Here is a 27,013-nt window from a genome sequence, read left to right as displayed (position 1 = left end):
TTTGTGTTTGCAAGATAGTGAATAGAGTATATGGTGTGTATATATGAATATATATATGATAGAATATGTTGGTTAATAAGGGTTAATGCTCAAGAATCCAGTTTAATTTGAGGATTTAAGTTAAGACTTTTTCAGCTGTCAGTATGGGAGTCTGATTGCATCATGTCATTGTCTTAATTTAGGTAGCTACACCATGTGTTTAAAAATATTTATGTTTACTAAGGAAATAACTTCAAGATTTCCCCTAAAACCTACAGGAGCACTTACAGGAATATTCCTGAAACATTGCACTCAATGTGTATTTAAACAAAAGCATCTATTGCAATAATCAGATTAGAACAGGATTTTTAAAAGTGTATTCTGAATAATTAGAGATACTAGCCTGTTTCAGAACGATTTATTGGGAAGAGTTAAGAATAAATTCTGTGTATCACCTCCCCCAAAATAATTTCATAAGAATAGCTACAAGAAATGACATATTTTTCCACATTCTAATTATTTTTAATACATTGTGTAATGTATGTGGTATGATACTGTGATGTTGTATTTAATTTCATCTTAACTGCAGAAACTACAAGGTGGTGATAATGCTGTGGTAGTAAAAATTTTCACTGCATTTCCAGTATTACTATAGCTTGCTTTACCAGTGTAAAATCTTGCTGATTTTCTCCACAAGCGCAAGAGTGAGAGGGAGTTTCTCTGCTGTTTTGTTTCCAGAAAGCAGAACAGGACTTGCGGGTACTTACTACCATGTAAGAAGACATGATAGCTAAAGCTTTTGTAGCTTCTTGTCAACATAGAATGTGCTTTGTTTCTAATCTATTTTCCGTTTAGTTTTTGATGACTTGCCACGTAATATCCAGAGAAGTGGCTAAATCCTTGTTTTCTTCTTTCAGTAATTTCATTCATATTTTTCTAAGAAATTGGTACTCTCTGTTCTGTTAAATACATTAATATTGCCACTCTTTCTATTTTGCAGGAGAGCAAATGGAAGACTGCTTGAACACAAGTTATGATTGTCTTCGGGTAACTGATAAATTAGAGAGACTGCAAGCAGAAGTAGTAAAACACGCCTGTGATACGTGGACTAATATTCATGTATCCATGAGTACATCAGTAAATTCTCCCTCATGTAGCTATGAGCAGAAGAGCTTAACACCAAAAATACGTAGCAGAAGATGCTTAAGAAAGAAAGAGATGTTGCAGCACACTTTGATTGATAAATTGTCTTTAGAAAAGAAAGATCTACAAAACTTTCCAAAGAAAAATCAGAAGGATGAAAATAGCATGACTACTTCAGTTGCAAATGGAAGTTCTCTTCTCCAAATCAAAGGCTTGGGTCATGTTACTTCTTCCAAAAAAAAAGTCAAGTTAAATACTCTTCCTGCTTTGATTAATGATCTCTCTAATTCATCTATGAATAGTGAAGACTTAAATACATGTTCATTGGATAGAAGCTTCCCTGTTCAGAGAAATGATTGTATTCTTAAAGACAGGAGGAGGAAGAAACTACAAGCACTACCTAGTCTGAAACTGGCTACCTCAGAACTGTGTTCATCAGGGTCTAAAGAGTTCTTGAAAGCAGTTACTACATATAGCAAGTCTTATTTCACTGAAGAGGCTTCTTATGAAGACTTCTTTTCATCAAATTACTTGAATGAAAATAAAGTACAGGTACGAGTACCAAAGGAATCACAGAATTCTCCTGAGTTTTGTTGCAAAGACTCTCTTACATGCATGGACTCACTTTATTTGAATTTCTGTATGCCACATGCTACTTCCAAAAAAAGGAGGAAAAAGTCTATTTCAGCAAGTGATGTTTCAGTAAAGAAAAACTTCACACCAGCTGAACATCCTGGAAGTGTACCATTAAATTATGTGTCAGATGGTGAGCATGCTGACACTGCAGAAGCTCTAGATTCTGATGATGTGAATAAGCTGCCTCAGCATGCTCATGAAAAACCTACAGAAAAAATGTGAATTATTGTACTCATACTACCGGTAAGTTGCTACACAGAGCTGGAAAATGAAAAGATGTCATACTGTATTGGATATACATACTCATGCAACTAAATTGCAAAATGAACTGCAAAAATGAAAAGTATTTCAGAATTACACTAAAAGAAAATGCTGCAGTACTGACTTGATTTCTGAGTAAAATTAATCATAGAATAATAGAATCATTTAAATTTTTACCTTTGAGATCATCAAGGCCAACCATTAACCTGGGACTGCCAAGTACATCACTAGGCCATGTCCCTAAGCACCACATCTACTCATTTTTTAAACACCTTCAGGGATGGTGATTCCACCACATCCCTGAGCAGCCTGTTCCAATATGTGACCACACTGTCAGTGAAGAAATTTTCCTAATACCTAGTCTAAACCTCCCCTGCCATAACTTAAAGCTATTTCCTTTTGTCTCGTTGCTAATTATCTGGGAGAAGAGACCTACCCCCACCTGCCTACAGCCTCCTTTCAGGTAGTTGTAGAGAGCAATAAGATGCCCCTCTGAGTCTCCTTTTCTCCAGACTAAACAACCCCGGTTTCCTCAGCTGCTTCTCATAAGACTTGCTCTCCAGACCCTTCAACAGCTTAATTGCCCTTCTCTGGACACTCTGCAGCACCTCTGGTAGGGAGTTGCCCAAACTGAACAAAGTATTTGAGGTGCAGCCTCACCACTGCTGAGTATAAGGGGACAATCACTTACCTTGTCCTGCTGGCCACACTGTTTTGGATACAAGCCAATATGCACTTGGCCTTCTTGGCTGCCTGGGCACGCTGCTGGCTCATGTTCAGCTGCTGTCAACCAGCACCCCCAGGCCCTTTCCCACCAGGCAGCTTCCCAGCCACTCTTCCCCAAGCCTGTAGCGTTGCATGGGCTTGTTGTGACGCAAGGGCAGGACCTGGCACTTCTTTTTGGACCTCATACAATTGGCCTCAGCCGATTGACCCAGCTTGATCCTTCTGTAAAGCCTTCCTCTCCTCAAGCAGGTTAACAGTCCTGCCCAACTTGGTGTCATCTGCAAACTCACTGAGGGAACACTCAATCCCCTCATCCAGATCATTGATAAAGATATTAACCGGAACTGGCCCCGATACTGAGCCCTGAGGAACATCACTTGTGACTGGCTGTCAGCTGGATGTGACTCCATTTACAACCACTCTTTGGGCTTGGCTGTACAGCCAGCTTGTAACCCAGTGTAGAGTACGCCCATCCAAGCTAAGAGCTGCCAGTTTCTCCTAGAGAATGCTGTGGAAGACGGTGTCAAAGGCTTCATCAAAGTCCAAGTAGATGACATCCAGAGCCTTTTCCTCATCCACTTATCAGGTCATCTTGCCATAGGAAGAGATCAGGTTAGTCAACCAGGACCTGCCTTTCATAAAGCCATGCTGGCTTGGCCTGATCCCCCAGCTGTCCTGTATGTGCCACGTGATGGTGCTCAGGTTAATCTGTTCCATAACCTTCCCTGGTACTGAGGTCAGACACAGGCCTGTAGCTTTCCAGATCCTCCTTCCTGCCCTTCTTGTAGATGGGCATCAAGTGCTTGGGATCCAAAATAATACCCATTTGTTTTCCCCATACGTTACAAACACGAAGTCACCAAGAGATACGGAAAGTGCTCATAAAATGCAACAAAAGTAACGTGAGCCTGCTTTTTCCCTAGTGCTTGGTATTCGTAAACTTTCTGCTGCTATTCAAAATCTGTTAAGAAACCAGGCTTTTTCTGTTTTACATATTATGGTGCTATTGTAAATTGTTTTATCGGTAACTCATCATCACAGGGTCACTTGTTCAAATACTTCTATTTCACAAGTTAAAATTGCTACTTTAGATTAATTGCAGTTAAGGGCATAAAATCTCTAGTGACAAAAAATTCAATTAGCAATTTCCAACTTGTGCTGTGATGAAGATTGAGTAAGACATTTCACAGCACATGCAAGAGTTGCAATGTAATCATCTTTTTCAATCATTTCTTTTTTGTATGGTACTGATCTTAGTTTTTAATAATAATTTTCAGAGTATTTTTTGTATTTGAATGTTGGGTTAGCCCAAGTTATTTTGAGGTAAATGCAATAACATATATTATGTACGTGTATATTACATTTGCTAGAATATAAAATCTCAGGAACTTCCCTGAACAGTTCTCCTAACTTGCATTGCTGTAGTCATTTTCAGATTTTGATATTTTGAGCTCAGTTTGTCAAGCTTTACATAGGATGAAATATTTCTAATTATAATTGTATATTTTAGTCACTTGTTTTCCCTAGAAAATTCTGTAGTAGTCCATCAATGAATTATACAAAATTAATTATTAATTTAAAGGGCTCAACAGACTTGGTATCGTGCTTATGAAATCGTCCAGTGGAAAGAACAGTGACTATGCCTGTATCTGTGGGTAGTCTTGCTGAACTGTGTGCTGTTATCTTGGGTTCACTACATCTGTATTTTAATACCTGGAGTGCCATTAGGATAGCACAATTAGGAAAAAAGAAGTTGATGCAGGTGAACGTGCTCCAAGTATAAATGTATACCCATAGATGTGTGAACCCTCTCTATGTTTTTTTGCAATGTTGCAGGGCACCAAAAGATGGTCCTTAAATTATGTGGGTTTTAATGTCAAAGAACAGTATGTTTTTCACTAAATAATAACAAAAACAAATGGGGAAGGAGAAAATGCTTACTACTTTTAAACTTAGGTATGCCAGTTAATTTTAGGGTTAATTCTAACTTAAATTCTAGTGATTAAATTATGATCAATGTTCTAGCATGTTACACTTTTATTTTCTTGCTGGAAAGCTTAACCAATTTTGAAGCAGGGGAAAAAGGAACAGTATTCAGCAAACAAGTTATCTGATGTTTATACTTTTTTACCCTTTTTGTTAGGAACTTCTGTAAGTTTTAGGTTTTGTTTCCAGTGATTTTAATAGTATTTGCTGGAACAGTATTCAGCAAACAAGTTATCTGATGTTTATACTTTTTTACCCTTTTTGTTAGGAACTTCTGTAAGTTTTAGGTTTTGTTTCCAGTGATTTTAATAGTATTTGCTGGAACAGTATTCAGCAAACAAGTTATCTGATGTTTATACTTTTTTACCCTTTTTGTTAGGAACTTCTGTAAGTTTTAGTTTTTGTTTCCAGTGATTTTAATAGTATTTGCTGTTTATCAGTGATGGCCATTTCCCCCCCAAGTTAATGTATTCAGCTTTGTTCATCTATCATATAGTCAAGTAGAACCTCAAGTTTGACAGCTCAAATAAGCTGACTTAGAAATGGAAGGAATCAATAATGAAAGACGAGGTGTATTTTCCCTAATGCAAGTTCTGTGGAAGAAAATGAAAATGGAGTTTTAAACTTACTACTGTGACACTGTGTGATGTAATGATTTATTTTTATTAGTTACAGGTTTAACATGTCCTTTTTTTTTTTTTTTGCTTGATTGTAAGTTCTTATCCCTGTTAATTATTAAATAAATATGAATGGCTTTGTTTTTCTGTGTGGTGTACATGATTTGAAACCTGGTAAATACAATATATTATTTTTTAAAAGCTAAAGATTTTTTTTTCACTCATATATATAGTTAGGAGTAATAATATCCACATGAAATTTAATTCTAGCTGTATATTTTTTAATATTGAGCATTTTTCTTGCCCATTTTTTTTCCTTGTGATTTTTAGGTCAATGGTGCTCTTACCCAGTGTCTTTAATGACAAGTGTTAAGATTTGGTAAGATTTCTTTCCACAGACTACTTGGAACGTTTGATTTTGAAGTGGAAGTGTAATATGCAGGCTAATCCAAAACTAACTTTTCAAGTTCTAATGCTTGTATTGTAGCAAATGTCAGGTTCATTTCTAGGGTATGATCAAGGCAGCCCAGTTGTTCTGCTGAACAGCAGTCATAAACGTGGGTACTTATTTTTCATATTACTCCAAGTCAAAAATAAAGTAGAGAACTGTCACAAGTAACACAGCTGAAATTAATCAGGTGTTACAGGAACATTAAAAGATGCTTTCCTATTCAGATTCACTTTTTTCTTTCTCAGCTTTGTTTCTGGAGATTAAGTTTTCTGTCCTTCTGATTAAACCAGCCATACCTGATAAATTTCATTGGTCTTGTAATCAGTAAGCGCTGTATAACTGAGTTTTGTGTGTCAGCGCCTAAATTTTTAGCAGTTACAAAGTTAGGAAAATGGTGGATTTTCTCTATCATGAATATAAATTTATGGAAATGCAGTAATACTGTCTTTTATGAAAGTTAATGATCTATGTTACTAGGAGAGTCTTAAGAGCTTTGTCATTCATGCTGTAAATTATTTTACTTTGAAATCTTGTCCATCTGCTTACCCTACCATCAGCTCTACTAAAAAAGTTGGCACTTGAACCATATGGTTTAGATAGCCGGTATTTGCTCAGATTTGATGAATACCTATGACTTTTCATCTGAAAGTTTCAATAAATAATACTGGGCAAGGAATGCAAGAGTAAGCTCTTCCAAGCTTTTATCATCCTAAAATAATTTAGAAATTTCAACTCGGATTTAGCATTATTTCCTGTCTTAAAAATAAATTTAAAGCTTAGCTGAGTGAATTTTAGATATTTATGCTGAATGTGGGAGGCAAATTTTATCTTAGTTGGCCAAAAACCCATGATAGTGTAATTAATGTAGTCCAATGTTAATATGAGGAATCTGAAATACAGTTATTTGGTGCAAAAACTATTAAGTTTAATTTAGATTAATGTCTTTTACCTAGGTGCTAGGTGCTTAATGCTGCTAAAATAGATCATAGAATTATTTAGGTTGGAAAAGACCTTTGAGATCATCAAGTCTAACCATTACATAAATACTTTTTATGTCTTCAAAAGCACACATGTGAAAACTTCCTTTGATGTGCTACCCCCACCCCTTCAGTTTTCAAAAAAGACAAGCTCACTAAAAATAATGTATGATGCCCTGTATTGATATTTTATATTGTCCTTTTAAAAAACAATTGAGGAATGAGAGAGACCTATTTTTTCCTTGATTCCTTGTTTATGTATTCAAAAAGTTTAATTGTAACTAATTATTAAAACCAAAAAAGGAGAAGTATTTCTGAATAGAAGAAAAGGTTAAGGATAATTTTGATGTAATCAAATTTATGAAGCCTGATGATACTTGTCCTGGAGTGCGTAACAAACTAGGTAAAATTGTTCTAAGCCATTAATAGGTCCTTTGAGAACCTGGTGGGCACATAAGCTTTCAGAAGACTTGAAAAAACTGTTGTCAATAGCAAAAACTTAGTATTTGCCCATGGTAAAATAATAACTACAATAATAACACAAGTTATTAAATATTCAGTGCATATGCACCTAAAGGATTACTAATGATGAGAAATTCAGACTGACTTCGTAGCTGGGATAAATAACTCTGTGGGTAAGTACAAAATAGTAGATACAGTACAGCTTAATTTCAGTGACACTTCATTATAGTACTACAGATAAAATCTTTATTAGATAGACATGACTGATTTGTTCAATCAAAACTAGCTCATTGTGCCTAATCATTAGTTTTTAACTCAAAGGAAATATCAAATGGGATTTTGAAGATAATACTCCGTTTCAAAACTACTTACTGGTGATTAATGATCATGAATGAGTAGAAGCTTAAATTCCAAATTAAGATCACTCTAATTTGTTCTAGTACTTCAGAGGGCTATCAGAGTTGTTGATTTTTATACCAGTCATTGAGCAATATTTTAGAAGAGAATTTAGGGGATCTAATGGACCACAGTGACATGAGTTATTTGCGTATTTGAACTAAATTTAGGGGTGGAATTGCTTCAGAAAATTCTGTTGACTTATCTGAAATAGCCTAGAAAAAACTACTAAAGATGAAAACTTTTTACTTGTGACTGAGCAACTGCTATAAAAAGAAGCAATTGGGAAAAACAGACAATAGGCAGTGAAGCTTGAGACCTACAGGATGGAAAAGCTGGAAAGTGCTTGAGAAGCCCTGATAGAGAAGGAGCAGGAACTGGATTGCAAAGAGGTAGTCCTTATTTATGTAATACATAAGATCCCCAAGCTGATAGAGATGATGGACATCGTCCCCTGCTTCTGCTTTCCTATAAATATGAAGAACCAATGGGGGTGAACCCAAACTTGAAAGAAGTCCAAGAATACAGGTCTTGAGACTTTAATTCCAAGTGGAACAAGAGCTGTGGAGCTTGACCACTCAAGCCAAGACTGGCAAAAGGAGTATTACACCACTTCTCACTGCCCTCCACAAGCCACCCCTCCAAAAAAAACCAAAACAGTGGATCATCCTTTTATAGTGACTGAAACAACTTACTGGAAATTAACACAGACATACCTTGCTTTACCCTCATCTGCTTGGGTTAAAGCAATAGAGTAGATGATCTCCTGACATCTTTTGCAGTCCTCTGGTGGTTGGGTTTTTTTGAGATTGAAAATACATGTTTAAAAATCCTGTTTTCTATGTAAAGGGAGTTAAATTTAATAGCTTTATCGTGTGGCAAGATCTTTCCTCCTCTTCTACTTGCTATCAGTCTTGCTCAGCAATTGAAGATGAGGGGCCTCAGTTACTTAACATAAGTAACTAGTTCTCCCTTTGTTAAATGACACTTTGTATTTAAATACTGAGTTTATATTAAAAATTATACCTGAAAGCTGAGTCTTCTTGTATTACACAAAAATTACTGTAATACTGTGTAAATTCACATGAAACTTGAAACTTTAGCGTGAAGTGATCAAGTTTAAGGGTTATAATTTTAAAATAAGTAATCAGTAATGGTAAATGGTTGTCACTTTTTTGTGTTGTAATTTGAGTTGTTCTGTCACCTCAGAGATTAATAGTCTAAGTAACTGACGGAGGAAGAAAAAATGCTTCTTAGTTACATGTGTAGTTGGATTAGTAAATACGGATAGTACCCTATAAGTGTTTTCCAAAAGTAATCAGAAAAAGCTTATTTGGGAGGAACTGAATTTAGGCCACTTCAATTACTAATCATTAAACTTTCTTTAACTGGTCTCATGTATTTCTTTAAAATGCAGAATTAATGAATGTCCTAAAGTAGACTTCATTGAATTAAATGTGGGGGGAAATGATCTAACTAAATCTTCAGTATGAAAACTTCATTGATCGAAAGATAGATCAAAGCTTTTCATCTTATGAAAGCAAGCTAATTCCTCAAATTATTCAAAAGTTTATTATTCAGTGCTTAGAAAAATCATCCTGACAGTGTTGAAGAATAAAATACATGTTAATTCACAAAATACATGATGAAGAATCCTGCTTTTTGGCAGGCCACATTAAGAGTACATTCTTAGGGATGGTGCTTTCTTATAAATAATAGGACTGATATTCCTGCATGCATATGCAATTCCTGGCTTCTAACAGCTTGCTAGATTTGCTTGCAAAGTGTTTGAAGACATTTCAGACCTTCAGGTCATTTCAGATAAAACACAGTGTGTACTAAGAGTATCGACATTTCATTAAGAAAGGAAAAATCTAGCCAGCACTGCTTGAAACTCTCAAATATCTCTGTATTCAGAGAAACTGCAAATTTTGTAACAAATAGAAAGCAATGTAGCTGATTCTCTTCTTGTAGTTAATATATGGTTTTCAAAATGTTGGGAGTTTTACAACTAGGTCCTTTACAAGATCAGATGCTGAACGATGAAGTCAGATGCTTGAGTGTCATTCTTTATTTCATAACTGAAATACAATGGAAAAACAACTGTTACAAATGTTTCTCTTTGGTATCTTAATACATACAATGTACTGCGTGCTATAATAAAACAATAGCAGTTTCACTTCACAAGACTGAATTTTTCATTTCAAGTTTCTAAATTTGGTTTCTAGGTGATGAAGTTTCAGAGTGTCATGTTACTGATGTCTCTTGCAAAGTTTTTAATGAACAAAAGAATAAGCACAATGGGGGGTTAAGAAAAAACTAGAAGACTCCAAAAGGTCAGTTTAACTGGACATACTGTTTTGTAATCTCTCTTTTTCTTGGAGAATCACAAAATGCCTTTGTATGTACAAAAAAGAAATGTATTCTCTTGCACTATCAATTTAAAAACTTTCCTGAATCTCACTTTCCTTGAAATGTCGTGCAAATGATGTTCAAAAACAACACGTATAACGATGGAACTCAGCTTTCTGGTAACTTATGGTGGCAGAATCTGAGCCAAGTTGACATCATAAAGGAGGCTGGCAAGCCAGCTCAAACTGTTTTAGTTGAAAAGCTGCTGAAGTAACCTGAAAAGATGCCTATCCTTTTTGGAGGTGTTACTAAAAAGAGTAGGGGGGGGTTGTTTGTTTTATAGTGGATCATCCCCAGTATATGTTTCTGGAGGATAAAGATTTATGCGGTATTTTCTTCTAGGTTCAGGTAAAGAAAAATTTCTAAAGTTGAGCTCAGTTTGGATGTAAGAAAAGAAGATTGGGTCAGCACTGAATCTTTATTCAATGTTTTTTCCTTGTAAAAGCTTTTTCTAAGTAAATCTAAAATTGATCAGGAAAATAAGTAGTATTTTTTATGAGTAACTAGCACTTCATACAATTTAAATGAGCACTGAATTGTTTTCAGAATGGGAGGTCCTAAAGCATTAAAAGATATCTGAGTTAATTACATGAAATAAAATAGGTGTTTTACTGGTAGCTATTGGTGGAGTTTCAAAGAGATTGTTCACAGATTTTGGTCTTGTTTTATGTAAGAGCTCTAAGCAGGTGCAATTACTAGGCTGTTTAACCTTTTAAATGTGCTGAAGATGAGATATTAATCTCCATGGACCAGTGATCTTCTCTGGGTTAAAATTATTATTTGATGTCTTGCCTGTATCTTGCTGGATGTTACTTTTTTAGAGTACTTGTTTGCTTTCTGTTCATATATATATGTATATAATTTGTATAACTAATAAGTGTTATGTAGAATGTATAAATCAACTTCACTCTAGATCCATGTCCTATAGAAACATTATAAGATAGTTTACTTTTTAGGCTAAAGTATCTATCCAGAACAGTTTCATTTTCTGCCACAGAAATCTGACTAAAGCTGCTAAATATTTATCCACAAACAACAGTCCGTGGCTCTTCCTAAAGCCATCTGCTGAAATGGTGCTTGGAAATCTATCAGATTTGTTGGCACTGATTCCTTCTGTATGATTACACTGCAAGAACATTATACAGTAGTGAGAGTTATGATTCATTCCTCTTAAGAAAAGATTCTAACTTAACTATTATGTTATGTTTTATATATATATATACTGAAGAGGAAAAAAAAAACAATATGAAGTTCTTTTTTATTGTTCCCCTTTTTCAGACCTGGCCTTGCAGTCTTTGATGCAAAGATGGTGTCTTTGAATGGTTCTGCTTGGTATCTGCTTGCTGAGCATGCTCTGTAGGGTGTTTAACAGTAGCAAAAGCTAAGCAGTAGCTGGGGAAAATTCCTAGTCAGTGGTTAGAGATGGCTTCTTTCATCCATCCATTTCAGCCAGGTGATAATACAGTTTGACTCAACTATCAGTACAATAGCAGCACGTGCCTGCTTTCATGTCATGAATGCTTTTTTTAATAATTGAAAATGTTTCCAGTTGCAGATTCACTGCGCAAATTCATATAGAGACAATGTTGTGGGGTTTTTTTGATTGAACAGTAAAAAGAACTTAACCAAATATTTTAGGTGGTTTAACCAGACATAATTAACAACCATACTGTTGCACTGAAAAGTATTACTCCATATTTTTGTCAAGCAATTGTCTGTTAATACATATTATAAGTTTATGAATATATCTATTTAAGATTGATTTTCCATTGTTTGTATGCATACATACATGCAAAATTTATAAAGCCAATGTTGGAGATCCCTAGGAAATTCTTAGTGAAGCAATTTTAAGAGAATATTGTTTTGAACAAATTAGACTGTCTAAATTTTTGTAAAGAATTAAGTTGCAATGCTTCTCTAGTGCCAGTCACAATATGTTCTTGAAGCTTTGTAAATCAACCAAACTTTATACATATTTTTATTATTTTTTTTTCTTTTTTCTAATGGCTGCAGCTTAAGCATTGTAACATTTTGCTGTTTGACAACATGAAAGTGAAGCTAAGTTATAAAATTTACATTTGTTTCTTCCGTCCAAAGCAAAAAGTGTATGAGAGGAAATGGCACAAATAATTTGTCAAAAATATTATTTTATTGAATCATACCATTATGAATAATATTCTAATGTTTACTTAAATCTTAGAGGAAAGTTTGTTAAAAATACAAGTACAAAAGAAATGTCATTTCCTAGGTATTTTAATGGACTAATGTTTCCAGAAACATGGCTATGTGAATCTCCAGACCTTTTATATCTCATTTAAAAATAATAATTAAAAAAAAAAAAGCACCTTTAAATTATAGTCACTGTAGAACATGCGTGGGTTTGTCCTGAATAGCTCCAATATGAGGCTTCAGATGGTATTGCTGGTGTTCTGGGAATCTGTTGTAAGTGTAAGCTGTTAATTTCATTACTTAGCTGGAAGTCTCTTAGTTTGGGAAGCGATGTAAATTGCAGTTAGTTTTCTTCATAGAAAAAGAGTTTGAAGTCTAATACCTCTCTAAAAAAGATTTTTATGTGTTCACTGAATATAATTCCTACACAATGTCCGAACTGAATCTTTTTAGAGTACTTCAGTTATAACTCATTCACTACAGTGAATGTGTGTCAGTAAGCATTTCAGGTTCATTATGTGATGGTAAATATTTAAAAAGCCATACAAAAATTTCTTCATGAAACATGACCAGGCATAAGTGTTAACATTATTTACTTCTGTGTTTTTTTTCAATTTGTCATTTGTAGTTCCTTTAATATAAATCAAACTGTAGATCTGTACTTCTCTGCTGTGTTATTGTGTTACCGATTTGCTTTCTTCAAAACATAATGCAGGTTGAGTTTTTTGTATTTTGTTTTAGCTGAATAAGAATGACCTTGTTCAGGAACTTTTATATCACAATTTTCAAGTACAAGTACTCGTATTATCTTTATCTTTATATAAGCATGCTTACCGTACTCTTAACAGGAAAGACTTCTAATCAAAGTTATCTAAAATGATACTGTCAACTAACAAAAGCCATGAAGACAGAGCACTTTATAATGGCAGCTGCAGGCACGTTGTGGGAAGATAAGTAAGATTTTTCAGGAATCTTTACTAGCTTCAGGAACAAGCTTTTTGATTGAAAACACTACCACCACACCAGAAACCCCAGCAGTTTTTGTGTGTTGCACATATGTAAGTGTAGCGCATAAAGGTAGATTTATAAAACCATCCTATAGGTTTGAACTTCTTAGTTTTGAGACATGACAACTCATAACTGAGGATAGTTCCAGATTCTTCTCATACAGAGTTGGTAAGGATAAGCACTGTGGATTAATGCCTATGAATGTCAGCAGGTGGCTTCCCTGGTCTAGAAATCTAAAGTTCATGATACTGGATTGCAGGGATAAAATAAAGCTTTCATGTATTATGATGCATTCTTCAATTATTTCATGGAATTCAATACATAATTCTTTGTTGCTTTGCATAGGGAGGATAAATTAAATAACTAAAAATCACGAAGCCAAAAATGTATTCAAACAACTTGATTACAGTGGTGTTAGTCTGTTGGTATGAGGGTTGATAGCTCATTCAATTGCTTAATGTCACAAAAATGTTTACATTTATCACAACACCTGTTCTGTGTCACAAGTGTAAACATTTTGTACTTTAGAGAAGGACTCTTTGTGAGTAACCAGTTAACTGCCACTGTTATTCAAAGAACAATTTTTTTCATATTTTTAGAGGCATATGAGAGGTGATACATTTTTTTAAAGGATCTAATAGTATCCCATCACTAAAAATGCAATTGGAATGAACTTTGCACTCAAAAAAAACTTAAAATACAGTCTTCTGACTACATAGAAGAAACTGTTCAACGATGTGAAAAAAAAACAGTTAAGCATCATGAGGCATGATTAAAACCATATTTTCACAAGGAAGACAATATGGATGTAATTGAAATTTCTTCAGTTTTTTTAAACAAATTCATCTTGGCTTGTATTTCTATAGCTTTTGGATTTGGATGAAGGTAAAGTTATCAACACTGAATTTAAGAGATTTTTGAGAGAACAGAATTTTTTTACAAAGAATCTAAGGTCATGCTGTGGAATGATTAGTGTGAAGCAGGTCATCATTAGATCCCGTTACCAAAATCCTTCTCTGAGAAGATTTTATTCATGATAAAACAAATTTTAACATCCTGAAAAATCTGTAACTATAAAACATGAAGCATCTCGCCAGATACTCAGGAAAGTAACTTTATGTCTATATTTGATATGTGCATTTGTAGAGTGTCTTAAACAGATTGTATCTGTTTAGGAGACAATATCTTTTTATGTTTTCCTTCCAATTTTGATTTTGTAGTTTCTATGAATAGGTACATATTTTAAACACTTACTTGAAATGTTACTGACTTCAAGCCAAAAAATAATATTAAACTAGTGTGAATTAGACAAGGTGGAAGCATGCAAGCTCATTGACAGTTAACACTGAAGAAACTGCAACTACCTACATGTTTATGGTCTGGGGAAAATACTTGGTGTAATTAGGGTGGTGGACAAGTGGTCACTGAAAATTATTCAAATTGCTTCTGGGTGTACTAATGAGACGAGTGACTGAAGCTACAAATTCTTAAGAGTGCTTGCATGGTACCATTGAGAAACATTTATGGTATTGACCAAATGTCTGGTGGTGTGATTTTATGCATATCTGATTTGTAAACAAGAAACATTGTAGGATCAAGATGTTTCATCGTACATGAAGTAATCCTGAAAGTGTCTGACCAGCTCTAGCCAATGACAGCTGAACAGTTGATTACAGTTAAACTGTAGCAATCTAGCTGACTCAGCATTAAGTTGAAGAAACAAGTTGTTGGGAAACGAGATTTTGAGCAGACTGAATTGTAGGACAAGTAACTTTGAAAGTGTCAGTGATAAAAGGATCTAATGTTACACATCACTGCAGAAAATTTGCTTCATTGGAGTTTCTGAAATATGCCACTGAATGGGACATTGAAATCCAACAAGAAAGTTTATTTTTACTGGCAACACACAGTTTACGCTCTTGCTATATCCCAAATATAGCTGTGGTCATTTGTTCCAAGTGTCCAGGTTTTGTAATAATATTAGTATTTGAGAACAAAATGTTCTATCAATAAGTAGCATTAGTATTTGTTTCATATAAGTGGAATATGTAGATACTCATTTGCTAAAATACTACTTTTTCTTTTGGTAAAATTAAGTAATAAAAAATCTAAGCACTACATATTGGCCTAATGGATTTTTAAAATATTGAGTAAGTGTGATGTATAGCAAAAGCCGAATGAGTATCAGCAAGGTTAGTATGAGATAGCAAAAATCACTGAAACATATTCTCAGTCAATATTTAAAAAGCAGAGTCTCAAAATACTGCCTGTGACTTAGTACTTTCTGGTTGTGCTCAAGGTCTTCAGAGGATAGCACTGGAAAGGATGCCTGTGTATCACATGGTTTGAGAATTTTGTAAGTCCTCTTGTCTATGTTTAATGCCATGAGTATTTTCACTCAACCTTTGCAAGGCAGTTCTGGTTCTGGACTTGGTCCAGCTAGTGAATTTGTCCCTCATGCTTTAACCACATCTAATTAAGGGCTTCCAGAACAGAAGCCATGTTCTTGGCATTTGCTGCTGTGCCTTACAGTGCATGCTTTGGGCCATGTCCTAATGGCAGCAGCTTTGTTATCACCGCTTCAGGATGCTGCTGTTCCTGCCAGTAAATTCTGTTAAGTGGACCTCGTGGGCTGATTCATGGTCTTCAGGCCCTAGAAATCACTCTCTTTATGGTAGGTTTCATGCTCGCTATTCTGGACTACCTACTGAAGTTCTGCGGTCTGTTTCTTAACTTTAAAAGTTGTCTTTTCAAGTCAGTACTTTTCTATGTCAAAAGGCACAGCCTTCTCTCAACTCAAGCTTAGGGTGTTTCCTGTTGTTAACATTTAACACTAAGGTCATAACTGCCATGCTAGAAAACTAAACAATCTGGATTGCAGTTGGTTTGGCAAAGAAATCGGTGTAAAACTGAAACTATTTTCCCTCTTGGCATCAGAAACTACCAAGAGGAAAAGCAGCTCCTGGTTAGGTCCTTTTTGGGGGTGGAAATTTAACTCTTGGAAAAATGAATGCCCTATGTAAACCTACTGGTATCTGGCACGACTCTACAGGCCAGAAATCCTTTAGTTGATGGAACTGCTTTCTAAATGATAGCCGCACAGCTCTTGAAAATTGTTGAAATTCAATCGTAACAAGACTGCCTAAACTCCATTTCATCAGAATTTGACATGTCTTCATTAACAATTTTTTTTAACTAAAACCACCGTTCTTTTCTACACTGAAATTAAGCATTTTAATTTCATTTAAGATTAGTGGTGTGATCTTTGTAGAATTGAATTATGAGCTCAAAACAAGTCTGCATGAAACAGGAATATAAATATACAATCAGTTAAATAGGAAAAAATCTTGCACTGCATTACTCCTTAATAGATGTACTACATCCTACTAGTATAAAGAATCAGAAATGCTGAAAACAGTGGCTGTTGATCATAGGTACCACTACAGAAAATCTTTTTTTAAAAAATTGTGTGCATGTATGTTTAATTCATTATCCTTCAAGATCCTAAAAATAAAAAAAATCTGGGTTTGTTTGGGTTTTTTATTATTATTCTACCCATCATAATATTGCTGTTGCAGTTCAAAACCTGAAATAAGTATTGTTTGGCTGTCTACCATATTGTCTAGAGGGCCGTAAAGCTTTAACTCAGGTTGTTAACTGTCATCAACAAATGGGTTACAATCTTGTCAGCAGGGCATTTACTGAATTTTACAGTCTTGCATCTTAACACAAACTTAACATAAATCTAGGCTTGACTTTTTTGGACTGCAGACATGTTCAGGAGTATCTTCACCTGAAATTACACCCATTGCTTCATAGTTGACAATCTCCAGAAGATTTCAATTATCAAAATTAACATCAAGATGCTAATAATTATCCAAACCCAGTATTTAACAGTTGGGGTGATGGAAAATGGTTCTTTCCCTCTTAATATGGTTCCATGCCAACAGTCTGTGCAATGGAAGTGTGTCTCTGCCTCAGTTGCTTCTGCCCAATGTGTGACCCATTGTAAGCAGTGTTAACTGAGACACTGACATCTGCAATGAAGTAGTTGAGACATTATTTCTAACGAACCACCTTTACCAAAAATTGAATGGATGACTGATGAGGGCTTAAAAATCAAATCATTAATTTTACTGAAGCTACTCTACTGTTGCTCACTACTTTTGTGGCTTGGTTTTTATTTTACAGTTAGGGCTTAGGCGCAGGGGTCCTCAAACTACGGCCCATGGGCCAGATACGGCCCCCCAGGTCCTCAATCCGGCCCCTGGTATTTACAGACACCCCCCCCCCGGGGGTTGGGGGGGGGAAACCAAGCAGCCGCAGATGACTGCCTGCCACTTCATCCGCGCGCCGGCCCCCTGGTTAAAAAGTTTGAGGACCCCTGGCTTAGGACATCTCAGCTGAAGGTTTATAAAGTGCTTTTAGTTGGTCATAAGTCAGCTGTCCAAATAAATTGTTCACTTCATTGGATAATTATGAAAGCATAAACAGTTCTTAATGTCTGAACAGATGAAACACATTCACTTCTACATCATGCTTAAGTTTTGCTTAAATTATTCACAGGAAAGTACAAACTTTTTGTTAACCTTGGTTACGCTGGGAGGTAGGGGGAGAAGTTCATGTTACTTAAAATTTCAGCAGAAGAAAAGTTAACTGTGCCTGACTTTCTCACAGATCATTTGGGAAGGTGAGTATACCCTGGTATACATTATTTGGTGCTAATGACAGAATTAACTGATGCCTTAGTGTGGTCTTTAAAGTTTTTCTGCTTGCATGTATGAGTTTTCTCTGTAATGTAGTGTTGCCCCACAATAGTCCTTGTTCCTCTTTCTCCTGTCTTGTGACTTTTTTGAGGTGAGGGAGTGTCCTTCCTTCACCTGAGCTTTCATTTTCTGTTAGAATCTGAACTATAAAGAAGCTTTGTCCTCCCCTTAGCATCCCACTTCTTGAGATTTGCTTCTGTCACATTGGCAGTCTCTCCCTGTCTCCTTAGGTTTCACATCATAGGGTCTAGAGGTGAAACTCTCCTAGTAAAAGACAGTTGAAAACTGGGTTGCTTCTTTTCCTGAATGATACTGACCTGGAAGCCAACCCTTAATTTGTACCTGTTGGAAAGGCTTGAGCTTTCCATCAGAATGGGAATTGCTGCTGCCTGTGCTTGCAGAAATGATAATCTTGCTTCTTGGCTGTTTTTTTCACATCATGTTGATTGACTTGGAAATTTCTGGTTGCATTCAAAGGTGTGGGAAGGAACATCTGCTCTCCCCTTAATCTTTGTCCTATCAGAAAAAGTCTGTCTCTAGTTTTGGTAATAGTCACGGTAGATAAGCCTGTCTTTTAAAGTTGCAGAATGCCATGAAAGCTGTCCCTTGCTATAGAGTTCTGTATCCCTCATGGTTGATATTATTACTTTAATATAGTTGTTAGCTATAATGGTCTATAATGGTTGCATGTGGAAAACTGAGAATTTTAAACTGTGACACTGCTAGTCTGAAAAGTCTGAAGCTATTCATCATTCTTAACCTTGCCAACAAGTTCTAGGGGTTCCTATGTCTGTAATTACAGGATTTCTCATTTTTTCTCATCTTTGGCGGTAAAGGAAAGCTGATGTCCAGGCACCTGTCATGTCATCTTATTTTTCTGTCTTATAGCCTACTTTGTTTTTTCATCTTTCCCCATGGTTGTATTGATTTAGTTAGGATGGGTGCACTTTTTACATCTTTCTAGGACCAAAGCAGAGGTACTAATTTGGGCAGGAAATCACAGTCAAAATTGAGTTTGCAGCCAGAGGAAACTGGAAAAATATCAGTATCAAAGGACTGATAAGAGGAGAAAGGCCAGCCAGAATGTAAATTATAGTTTTAAATAATTGCTGTTTAAAACTACTGAATAGTAATCATTCATTACAATTACCAATTATTTTCAGCTATAAGCTACAATTACTTGAATAGAATAAATTAATGTAGCACAATATATAGATTGTTTCTAAAAACAGCCTTGAAGTTTTGGATCCTCATTACAACCTTCCTAGATAAAAGCAAAGAAATTAACCTGATTCTTGAATATTGCCATGCTATATAAGGCTCTGGTTTTTGGCTCGTGTACTAGTAGGACTGAAGATTGTTACTTGTGAAATACAGCTGTAAAGATCAAAAGTGAGTCTATGAGTTGGAAGCAACTTCAGAACCAGCCTTAGAAAAAAGGGACCGGAATAGTACAAAACAGATAGCATAATAATATTGTACTCTCCCTTACACTTCATTTGCACATGCATGCACTGCTTTCCCCTGCCTCCCTCCCACCCCCAAAAAAACGTCCTATATCCCTTCTATATTGGCCAGGCCACAAAGGGTAAGTATCTTGTTGAGTTCTAAGTGAAAGTCTTTTTTTACTCTATCACAGCATACATGCAGGTTTGAAAGTACACTGAAGCTTATTCCTTTCAGAACTTCTGTCAACTCTTAAGGCATAGGAGCATTCGGACTAAGTAACAGACAACTCAAAAGCGGTATTTATTGGGGTTGAAATCCTTTCTTGAAAAATATCTAAGGCCTGGATTCTAGACCCAAAGACAAAATGAGAGCTAATATACTTAGGCTGGAATTTAACCAGTCGCAAATGTAAAACTGTTCCTATCGAGTCAATTCTTAGCATGAATGCACTTTATTCTTGAAAACTAGCCTGGAAAAACATATTTTATGGTCACATTTTAAATAATGTGACACAACATTCTTAAGAAAACAAAGTCTGAGTTCACTTACTCGAAAAGCAGCTCATACAAAACAGGACTTTGCTCTTACTGTCCTTCAGCTCCAAGAAGCACCTGCTCAAACTTAGAAGAAAGAATATGTTTTGAGGTTGGATGCCTCTTTTATGGTGTAGTTCAGTTAATGTACAGGAAGTATCACGTCTTTAAAGTACCGGGAATATTTACAAATACTATTTCCTTTGAGCTACCGAAATACATGTTTTATATTTCAGATGACTTAGAAAAATCTTATTGGCAGACTATAAAGAAATACTTAATGCAACTGGGCTCCTAAAAATATATCTATAGGAACACTGAAGCATATCATTTATAACACAGACTGTATTCCAGACCTAAAAAAAGTTCAGAAAGTGTGTTCCATTTTAGAGCACAGCTATGCAACTCTTCAGGATTCAGAGATTAATGATAAATAAAAGGACCAGTTAACTTAATACCACCTTTCCCAGTGTTTTATTAATAATAATGCTGCTGCAAATGTGTATTAGAACTCACACTGATGCTCACCAGATGTCTTTTTGCTGGTCAGAAAAGAAAACGCCAACTCAAAAAGATTTTTTGCAATAAAAGCAACCTGTAAAATAAAACAGGCACAAAAAGCATAGAAGAAAAATTGCATAGCAAGGAGGGGAGGCAATTAACTTGAAAAATGTACAACTGAAAATTAAAACATTGTTTCGCTGTTTTCTGCTTGGTAACTGTAATTAAAGAGGACTGCTTGTCTTACTGAAGCAATAAAACAAAATATTGTCTGCTTAGCAAATGATCTCTAACTTGCAAAACTATGCAGTTCTGAATGCAAATGAAATACATTTAATTTCTCCCAAACTATTTTTTTCAGTTTCTACATTTTGTACGCATCCTTCTGCATTCTTGAGTCTTTGAATCTCTTTGAAGTGCACGGACAGAACATTTGCCCAGAATACTCACTGGACCATCTTGTATGCTATGTGTTGTGCCATAAAAGCTACAATTCAAAAGCTGGCGTTGCAGGGTAATATCAGGACAAGCTGCAGGTTTCCCAGTTTGTGTGGATCCAGTATTTTCACTTCTTTATAGATAAGGTATTAAGGAACTGTTAATAACATTTCTGATCTGAAGCTGAAGAAGCAGTAGGATCTTAGGTTGCTTTGGCCTTGGTTTACAGTAAATTTTTTTTCTTAACCCAATTTTGGCAAAAGTAGTGTCTGATTAGTTTTTGTATTAAAAATTATATTTTTTTTAATAAAAAATCGTGAGGAAGGGTAATTTTCTGCACATTCTGAACAGGAAAATCAGGATCTGGCTTTGGATCTAGTACTATACAAGGACCCAAAAAATATACTGCAATTCTTTTGTGTGGATTTGACTCCAGACTTTTAGCCAAAGAGCTTAATTCTGATGGCAGTGAGGCTTGGCTTCAGATACTGGAGAACATCATGACCATGCTGAAGCATACATATTTGACATAGACGAGGTTTTCCGCCCAGGAAGATTGGACTGAAAAGAGTACAACCTTGCTTTTAAAGGATGTTTTGTGCCTTCCCAGGCTGTCACATCCCAGGGTCTTTAATGTTCAGAAATTTATGCAAATCCAGCAAACTGTATTAAAACAGTACGAGGTATGTCCTCACTGTTGTGAGGCCACTTACAATGTGGGCCCACGTCTGATTTCAATCATCCAACCTAACCTCCGCAGTAGAGTGCCTAATAGTGGTGTCCTTCCACCATGAGAACCCTTACTGAATGTCTTAGTAAATGTTTTTTTGAGTCAATGTACTCAACTTTTGAGTTTATATTACTTTAATAATAAATCTATTCATGTTATGGTAGTTATATTTAATAAATCTTGTGTTGTTACTATTTTTGCTCAAACTCTGTGTATAAAACTCAAATGTAGAATTGACTGTGAAGTTCTTGGAACTTCCAAGAGCAATTAAGTGTGACTGCTTATTTGGAGTTCAAAATAATGCAGTAGAAAGTCTTTTGGCTAAGAATACAACAAATTTTGATTACAGATAAGGGCATGTTATCTTCTTTTCAACTGTAAGGCTAGCAGTAGGCTTAGGCATAGAATTTCTCTTGGATAAATGTTTCAATATAAAAATTCCATCCTTTCCTCATTTGAAGTAATGCAATTCTATTATTGATTGGTTATGTATTCACATTGTGTATATCTTCTATTCCAAAGTATTACATAGCTTATATAATGTTGTCTGAGTGTATCTTCATCATGAATTTTAAAAATTATTGAATATGCTACATTACATTGCTTCTGAAGACTAAAATAGTAGCTGGGTTTTAAGTTTTTCAAATTTACCCAGCTACAGACTGCTTCTTGTTATCTTTGATATCTAGCTTGTCAATGGTATCTAAATTGTGTTTTATTTATACAAAGATTGTTCATATAATGAACAGTCATGGGTCTTTTAGTCTAATAGTCTACACTCTACAGAGACAATTCCAAGGAACTCCATTCTTAAATGTGATGAATTGCTTGAACACTTAATGGAGAACAGTTCTGTACTGATAAGAGAGGACAGATGGAGTTGCATCAGAGTATGTTCTCTGTTCTGTTCTATGATTCATTACTGAATCGTTACTGAATGAGTTACTCTTGGGTCTTCTTTGGCCAGTGCTACCAGCTGTAATCCAATTCAAAATGTTTTTGTGGTCTTAGCTCAGTACATTACTCAAAGGAAACTGAATTTTAGCAGACTTTGTGAGCTTACCACTTGTGGTTATGGTAATATATTGGAGGGGCAGAAATGGGAATGATTATTTCTTAGGAGCTGTAGGTGTCTAGAGAAATAATTAGAAATTCATATGCTGATTTTGAAAATCAGGAGGAGTTAAAAATAATGTATAAAAGTCATTCAGTCTACTTTTTCTACAAAATTGAATTCCTTATGTGTACATACTTGTCCATGTTTGTGTAGCTACAAGTAATTCTCAGCTAAGATTTTTCCAACCCTCTTTTTACATGTATTTTTTTATGACCATGTTATGTTACGTATTTGTCTGATATTGCTAAAATTCATGTTCAGTCCTACCTTTGTGCATGCTGGAGGCTTTCACAGTCATTGCTGATAAGCAAAGGATACTTCTTCCTCTTCTAACTTCTGTCATACTAATTCTCAAAAAGCTTGTTTAAATTCTGTATGGGGCAGACACTCATACTTTGCACATAAGCTGTGGAGGGTATTGCAGGGGAACGGAGGGGTCCTTTTTTAAGGTATCTCAAAATTGCTGGTTTGAGGACTGCTGTACTTTTTGAGTATACCTTGTGTGTTACGTTACTCGGACAACTTCTATTCACTAGACAAGATTTAAGAGTAAAAGAATGTTTAATTAAAAACCTGGACTTAAAATACTGAAATTGTTCCCCAAAAAAAGCTACACTATCAAAATAAAATTATTAAAGTTATACTTTACAATAAATATACCCTTATTTCTTCAGCATTTCAGCTAGTTTCTGCCTTTCTTTTGGAAGAAACTGGAATAATTTTAAATTACAGTTTTTCTTTGCTGCAGGTAAGCTGCCATTTCCTTTCTACCTGATCAGAAGGAAAAGTCAAAAGACAAGTGCTATCCTTTTTTCTGTGGCGTCCTTGATTGCAAATCCTTTCCTTTTCGTTTTTAAAATGAAAACTTACATTCCTGTCTTCTGTTATATTGGATGCTTTGATATCAGACATGATGAAGGCATTTCCTTGCTTCCTTGTCCTCAAAGTTTAATATTTCTAGTATATGTGTTAATTAGTACAGCCTTTTCCCTGGTGATCCTGTAATTATGAAGTTGTTTAGTCCTTTTAATGGAACAGTTTCTAATTTAAGGGATTTTTCAAAGGGAAAACACTTTTCTAATCTTTGATGTTTTCTTCTCTCTTCCACATTTCTAGCCCACAAGGACACTAGTTATGACGAGCATGTCTTCTGAGTAAGTATTAAATATTTTGATTCTGTAGTCAGCACACCATTGAAACCTGAATGTTAATAATCTTTTTATGCCTATACAAAATGAAATTTATCTTGGGGTCATGTGTTAAAATGTTTTATTACATTCTGTATCCTAGGTAGGAACACACGCATATATACGTATGTCATGGCTATTTACACTGTATGTGTATATTTGTGTTGTTCCATAGGTGAGCTTAACCTGGATTCAGACCAATAAAACTAAAATCTTAAGCAAGTTTTGAATTTTTTTGAAAGAAGCGTAAAAAGTAGTTTTATTTAGTGAATTGTTCAGACTTTCAGCACAAGACAGCTTTTTTCCCCCATACATTTTAATAATTTCTGTTTAAAAAGTCATAATCTGAAACATCAGTTTAAAATGTTTTCTTTCATACAAATAGTTGCTGAATAAATATCAGTTGTAGGTCTTTTTAGCCACTTAGTTTCAAAGCATTAGAAGCAGCTGCCACTGCATATTTTGGGAGAGAGTTTATAAATTTTTGGCATGCTTTTATCATTCTCTTTAAAGTCTTACAGCATAAAGAACATCCAACAAAAACACAATTCCATATTTTATGCTACACTTGCTTACAGTTTTTTAATTCTTTTGCAAAACTCAAGATATTTTTACTACCTAAAAATCTGTTTCAGGTTTAAAGGAATTAAATCTTGACAGTTACATAGATAAAAGTAGTCAGAAACAGCACTTAGTGGCTATCCCTTTAGAAGTTCTTTGTAAATGGTTGTCAATAGCTATTAAGTATGCTAATACATGTCAGAGACATAAAATAGAATTAATACTTTTCTTGTATTTAATATGACTGGATGCTAGTAACACCAAGACTACAAAATGTACTGCGCAAATCATATAATACAGGATCACTGTGGGGGAGGTAAAGATAATAGCTAAAGTGTAGATAGCAGTAGCAGAAAACAGAGGCTGTGATCTGCCTAAAAGAGAACAAATCCTGGCAGAGCTGGGGAAGAAGTTATTTTACTGAAAGAGGTAATTCATATATTATTTCTTTTACGTTGCTTGTATGTTGATTTTTTCCCACTAGCCAATTACTAATTCGTTAGATAAACAATATATTGTGACAACAATTGCTTTTCATCAGAACTTCATCAAGATTGTGCTTTTGTCTCTCTACAATTGTAAAAGGGTGAAGGGAAAGGGACTGCTTCTGAAAGAACCAAAGCACTGAAAACAGTCCTCCTAAATACAACCCAATGGCCAAAAAGCCAATTCTACTACCCAGTAGCTACAGCCTCAAAAAGTGGTTCATTAGAATTTAAATTTTAAGATATATGATTTCAATGGGTTTATGGCATCGGGATTTGAGATTGTATTAAATGCTGCTCACAGATTCACAGCCAGCAACTACCTTTTTTTCTGAATCACAAATTCAGTGAAATTTTGCTGTAAATTTGCATTTGTCACTTTTTACAGCTGACTGGAGTATAAATTAGCGAGTTTTCACTGCAATTTATAATATATCTTAGAATCAGTTTTTTCCTGTACAACAGGACTTTTTCCTTTTTTTGTATGGAATTTTGTGTAGACACAAGAAAGAACTAAGAAAAGGTTCAGGATACCTAGAGATACCAAGATCTCACTGTTTTCACAATGATGTATTTATGTACTTCAGCGTAGCCATGTTGAGAACTCAAGTTAGAATTCCAGTTATAGGTGGCCATTCTGGATTTTATATTTAATTTCATATATTCAACTATATATTTAAGGGTAAGTGAATTTTTAATTGAAACATTGGCTCAGATATATAGGTAGCAAGCCACAACTTTAGGACTTCTCTCAAATTTAGACACAGCATTTTATTCAGATGCCAAAAAAATGGTTCTTCCTAGTGAAAACCTCTTAAGGGTGTTGTGTCTAAATGTTTACGTTTCCTGGTAATACTTTTTTGATAGTACTACAAAAACAACAAAGAATGAGGCTCTACTGTACTAGGCATTGTACACAAACAGTATGATAGATTAATTCCTGACTCCAAAGCTTCTATTTAAAAATATAACATAGATGTTGGGGGACAAAAGAAGTTTGATGTGCAAGTAGATATGATCATGTGCTGTTTGGACTCTGTGGGAAGGCTGAGTTTAGTGCTAGCAAGTGGGTAGAGGTCCAGTGAGGGAAAGATAACAAATTATTAGTGAGGAAAGAAATGAGATGAATTTGTGTTGTGCATATATGCTTTTATAATTCTGCATAGTCATTCAACATTGTATGGTGGGGTTTTTTTTCCTTTTCTTCTTGTTAGGGAGCAAAATACGGTAATTCAGGTGGTGAATAAACTTGGAAACTTTTTATTCTCAGATGATGTATGTGAAACAAGTCAAGTAGTTACAGGGAGTCCTCGTCGTACCTTGAATGTTATGCTGGGAATTGCTTGTGGGTGTTGGATTGTTTCTTATGAATGGGTAAGAAATATTTTTTTTAATTTCACTACCCGGTAAATTAAACTTCTTTTGTATAGCTGAAATATCAACCATATAACCATGTCTGTGTCCATGGTATATACAATTGTACAATGTGCAGATATTCAGGCTTACCTAGAGTTAGTTCAATTAGAGGAAGTTTGTCTGTGTGAAGCTGTTACCATGACTTTGTCTTTTAGTATTTAATCTAACCAAAGTATTCCTATATTTTACCTTTGAATGTACTTCAGAAGTGTCTGAAGTCTCATCTCATGGATGAGAAATTCATGTCACATGCATTGGGTTTGGACAGATTGAAAGCTAAACAAATGATTGCTGCTCAATGTTAGCCAAGCTGCATTAATCAGTTTGAATTTTTTAATATATGATTCTGTTCTGAAACATGTATTGTGTTCAGTATTGGTAAAAATGAAGGGGAGTTGTTACGTATTTTGCTACATAGTGCAAAAACTGTAAAATAGAAAAAAAAAAATACGTAAAGCTATTTGTAACGTTTGGAGACTTTGTAATTTACAGAAATGGTTCCCAAACATCCAAATCAAATAATCACTGTATATCCTCAAAATTTCTTGTGGACTAGCATATAGAGTTAAAAGGCTGTTACCATAAAGATAAGATAATCATGAACTGC

The 27,013-nt window shown here is 35.0% G+C and overlaps 1 protein-coding gene across 1 annotated transcript in view; it reads left to right on the top strand.

Annotated features, from left to right (window-relative positions):
- Positions 1-27,013, top strand: part of MCPH1 (microcephalin 1) — a 167,455-nt gene that overhangs the window by 45,613 nt on the left and 94,829 nt on the right. Inside the window, 6 exon segments of the mRNA XM_080387774.1 lie at positions 980-1,960; positions 1,963-2,001; positions 9,863-9,948; positions 9,950-9,970; positions 23,874-23,911; positions 26,205-26,364. Of these exon segments, the coding sequence (XP_080243900.1) occupies positions 980-1,960; positions 1,963-2,001; positions 9,863-9,948; positions 9,950-9,970; positions 23,874-23,911; positions 26,205-26,364 (1,325 nt within the window).

Source organism: Falco punctatus (genome assembly GCF_963210335.1).
Source record: "Falco punctatus genome assembly, chromosome: 5".
NCBI classification, from domain to species: Eukaryota; Metazoa; Chordata; class Aves; order Falconiformes; family Falconidae; genus Falco; species Falco punctatus.
The sequence above is the reverse complement of the archived record's forward strand: the minus strand, read 5'-3'. Positions and strand labels throughout refer to the sequence as shown.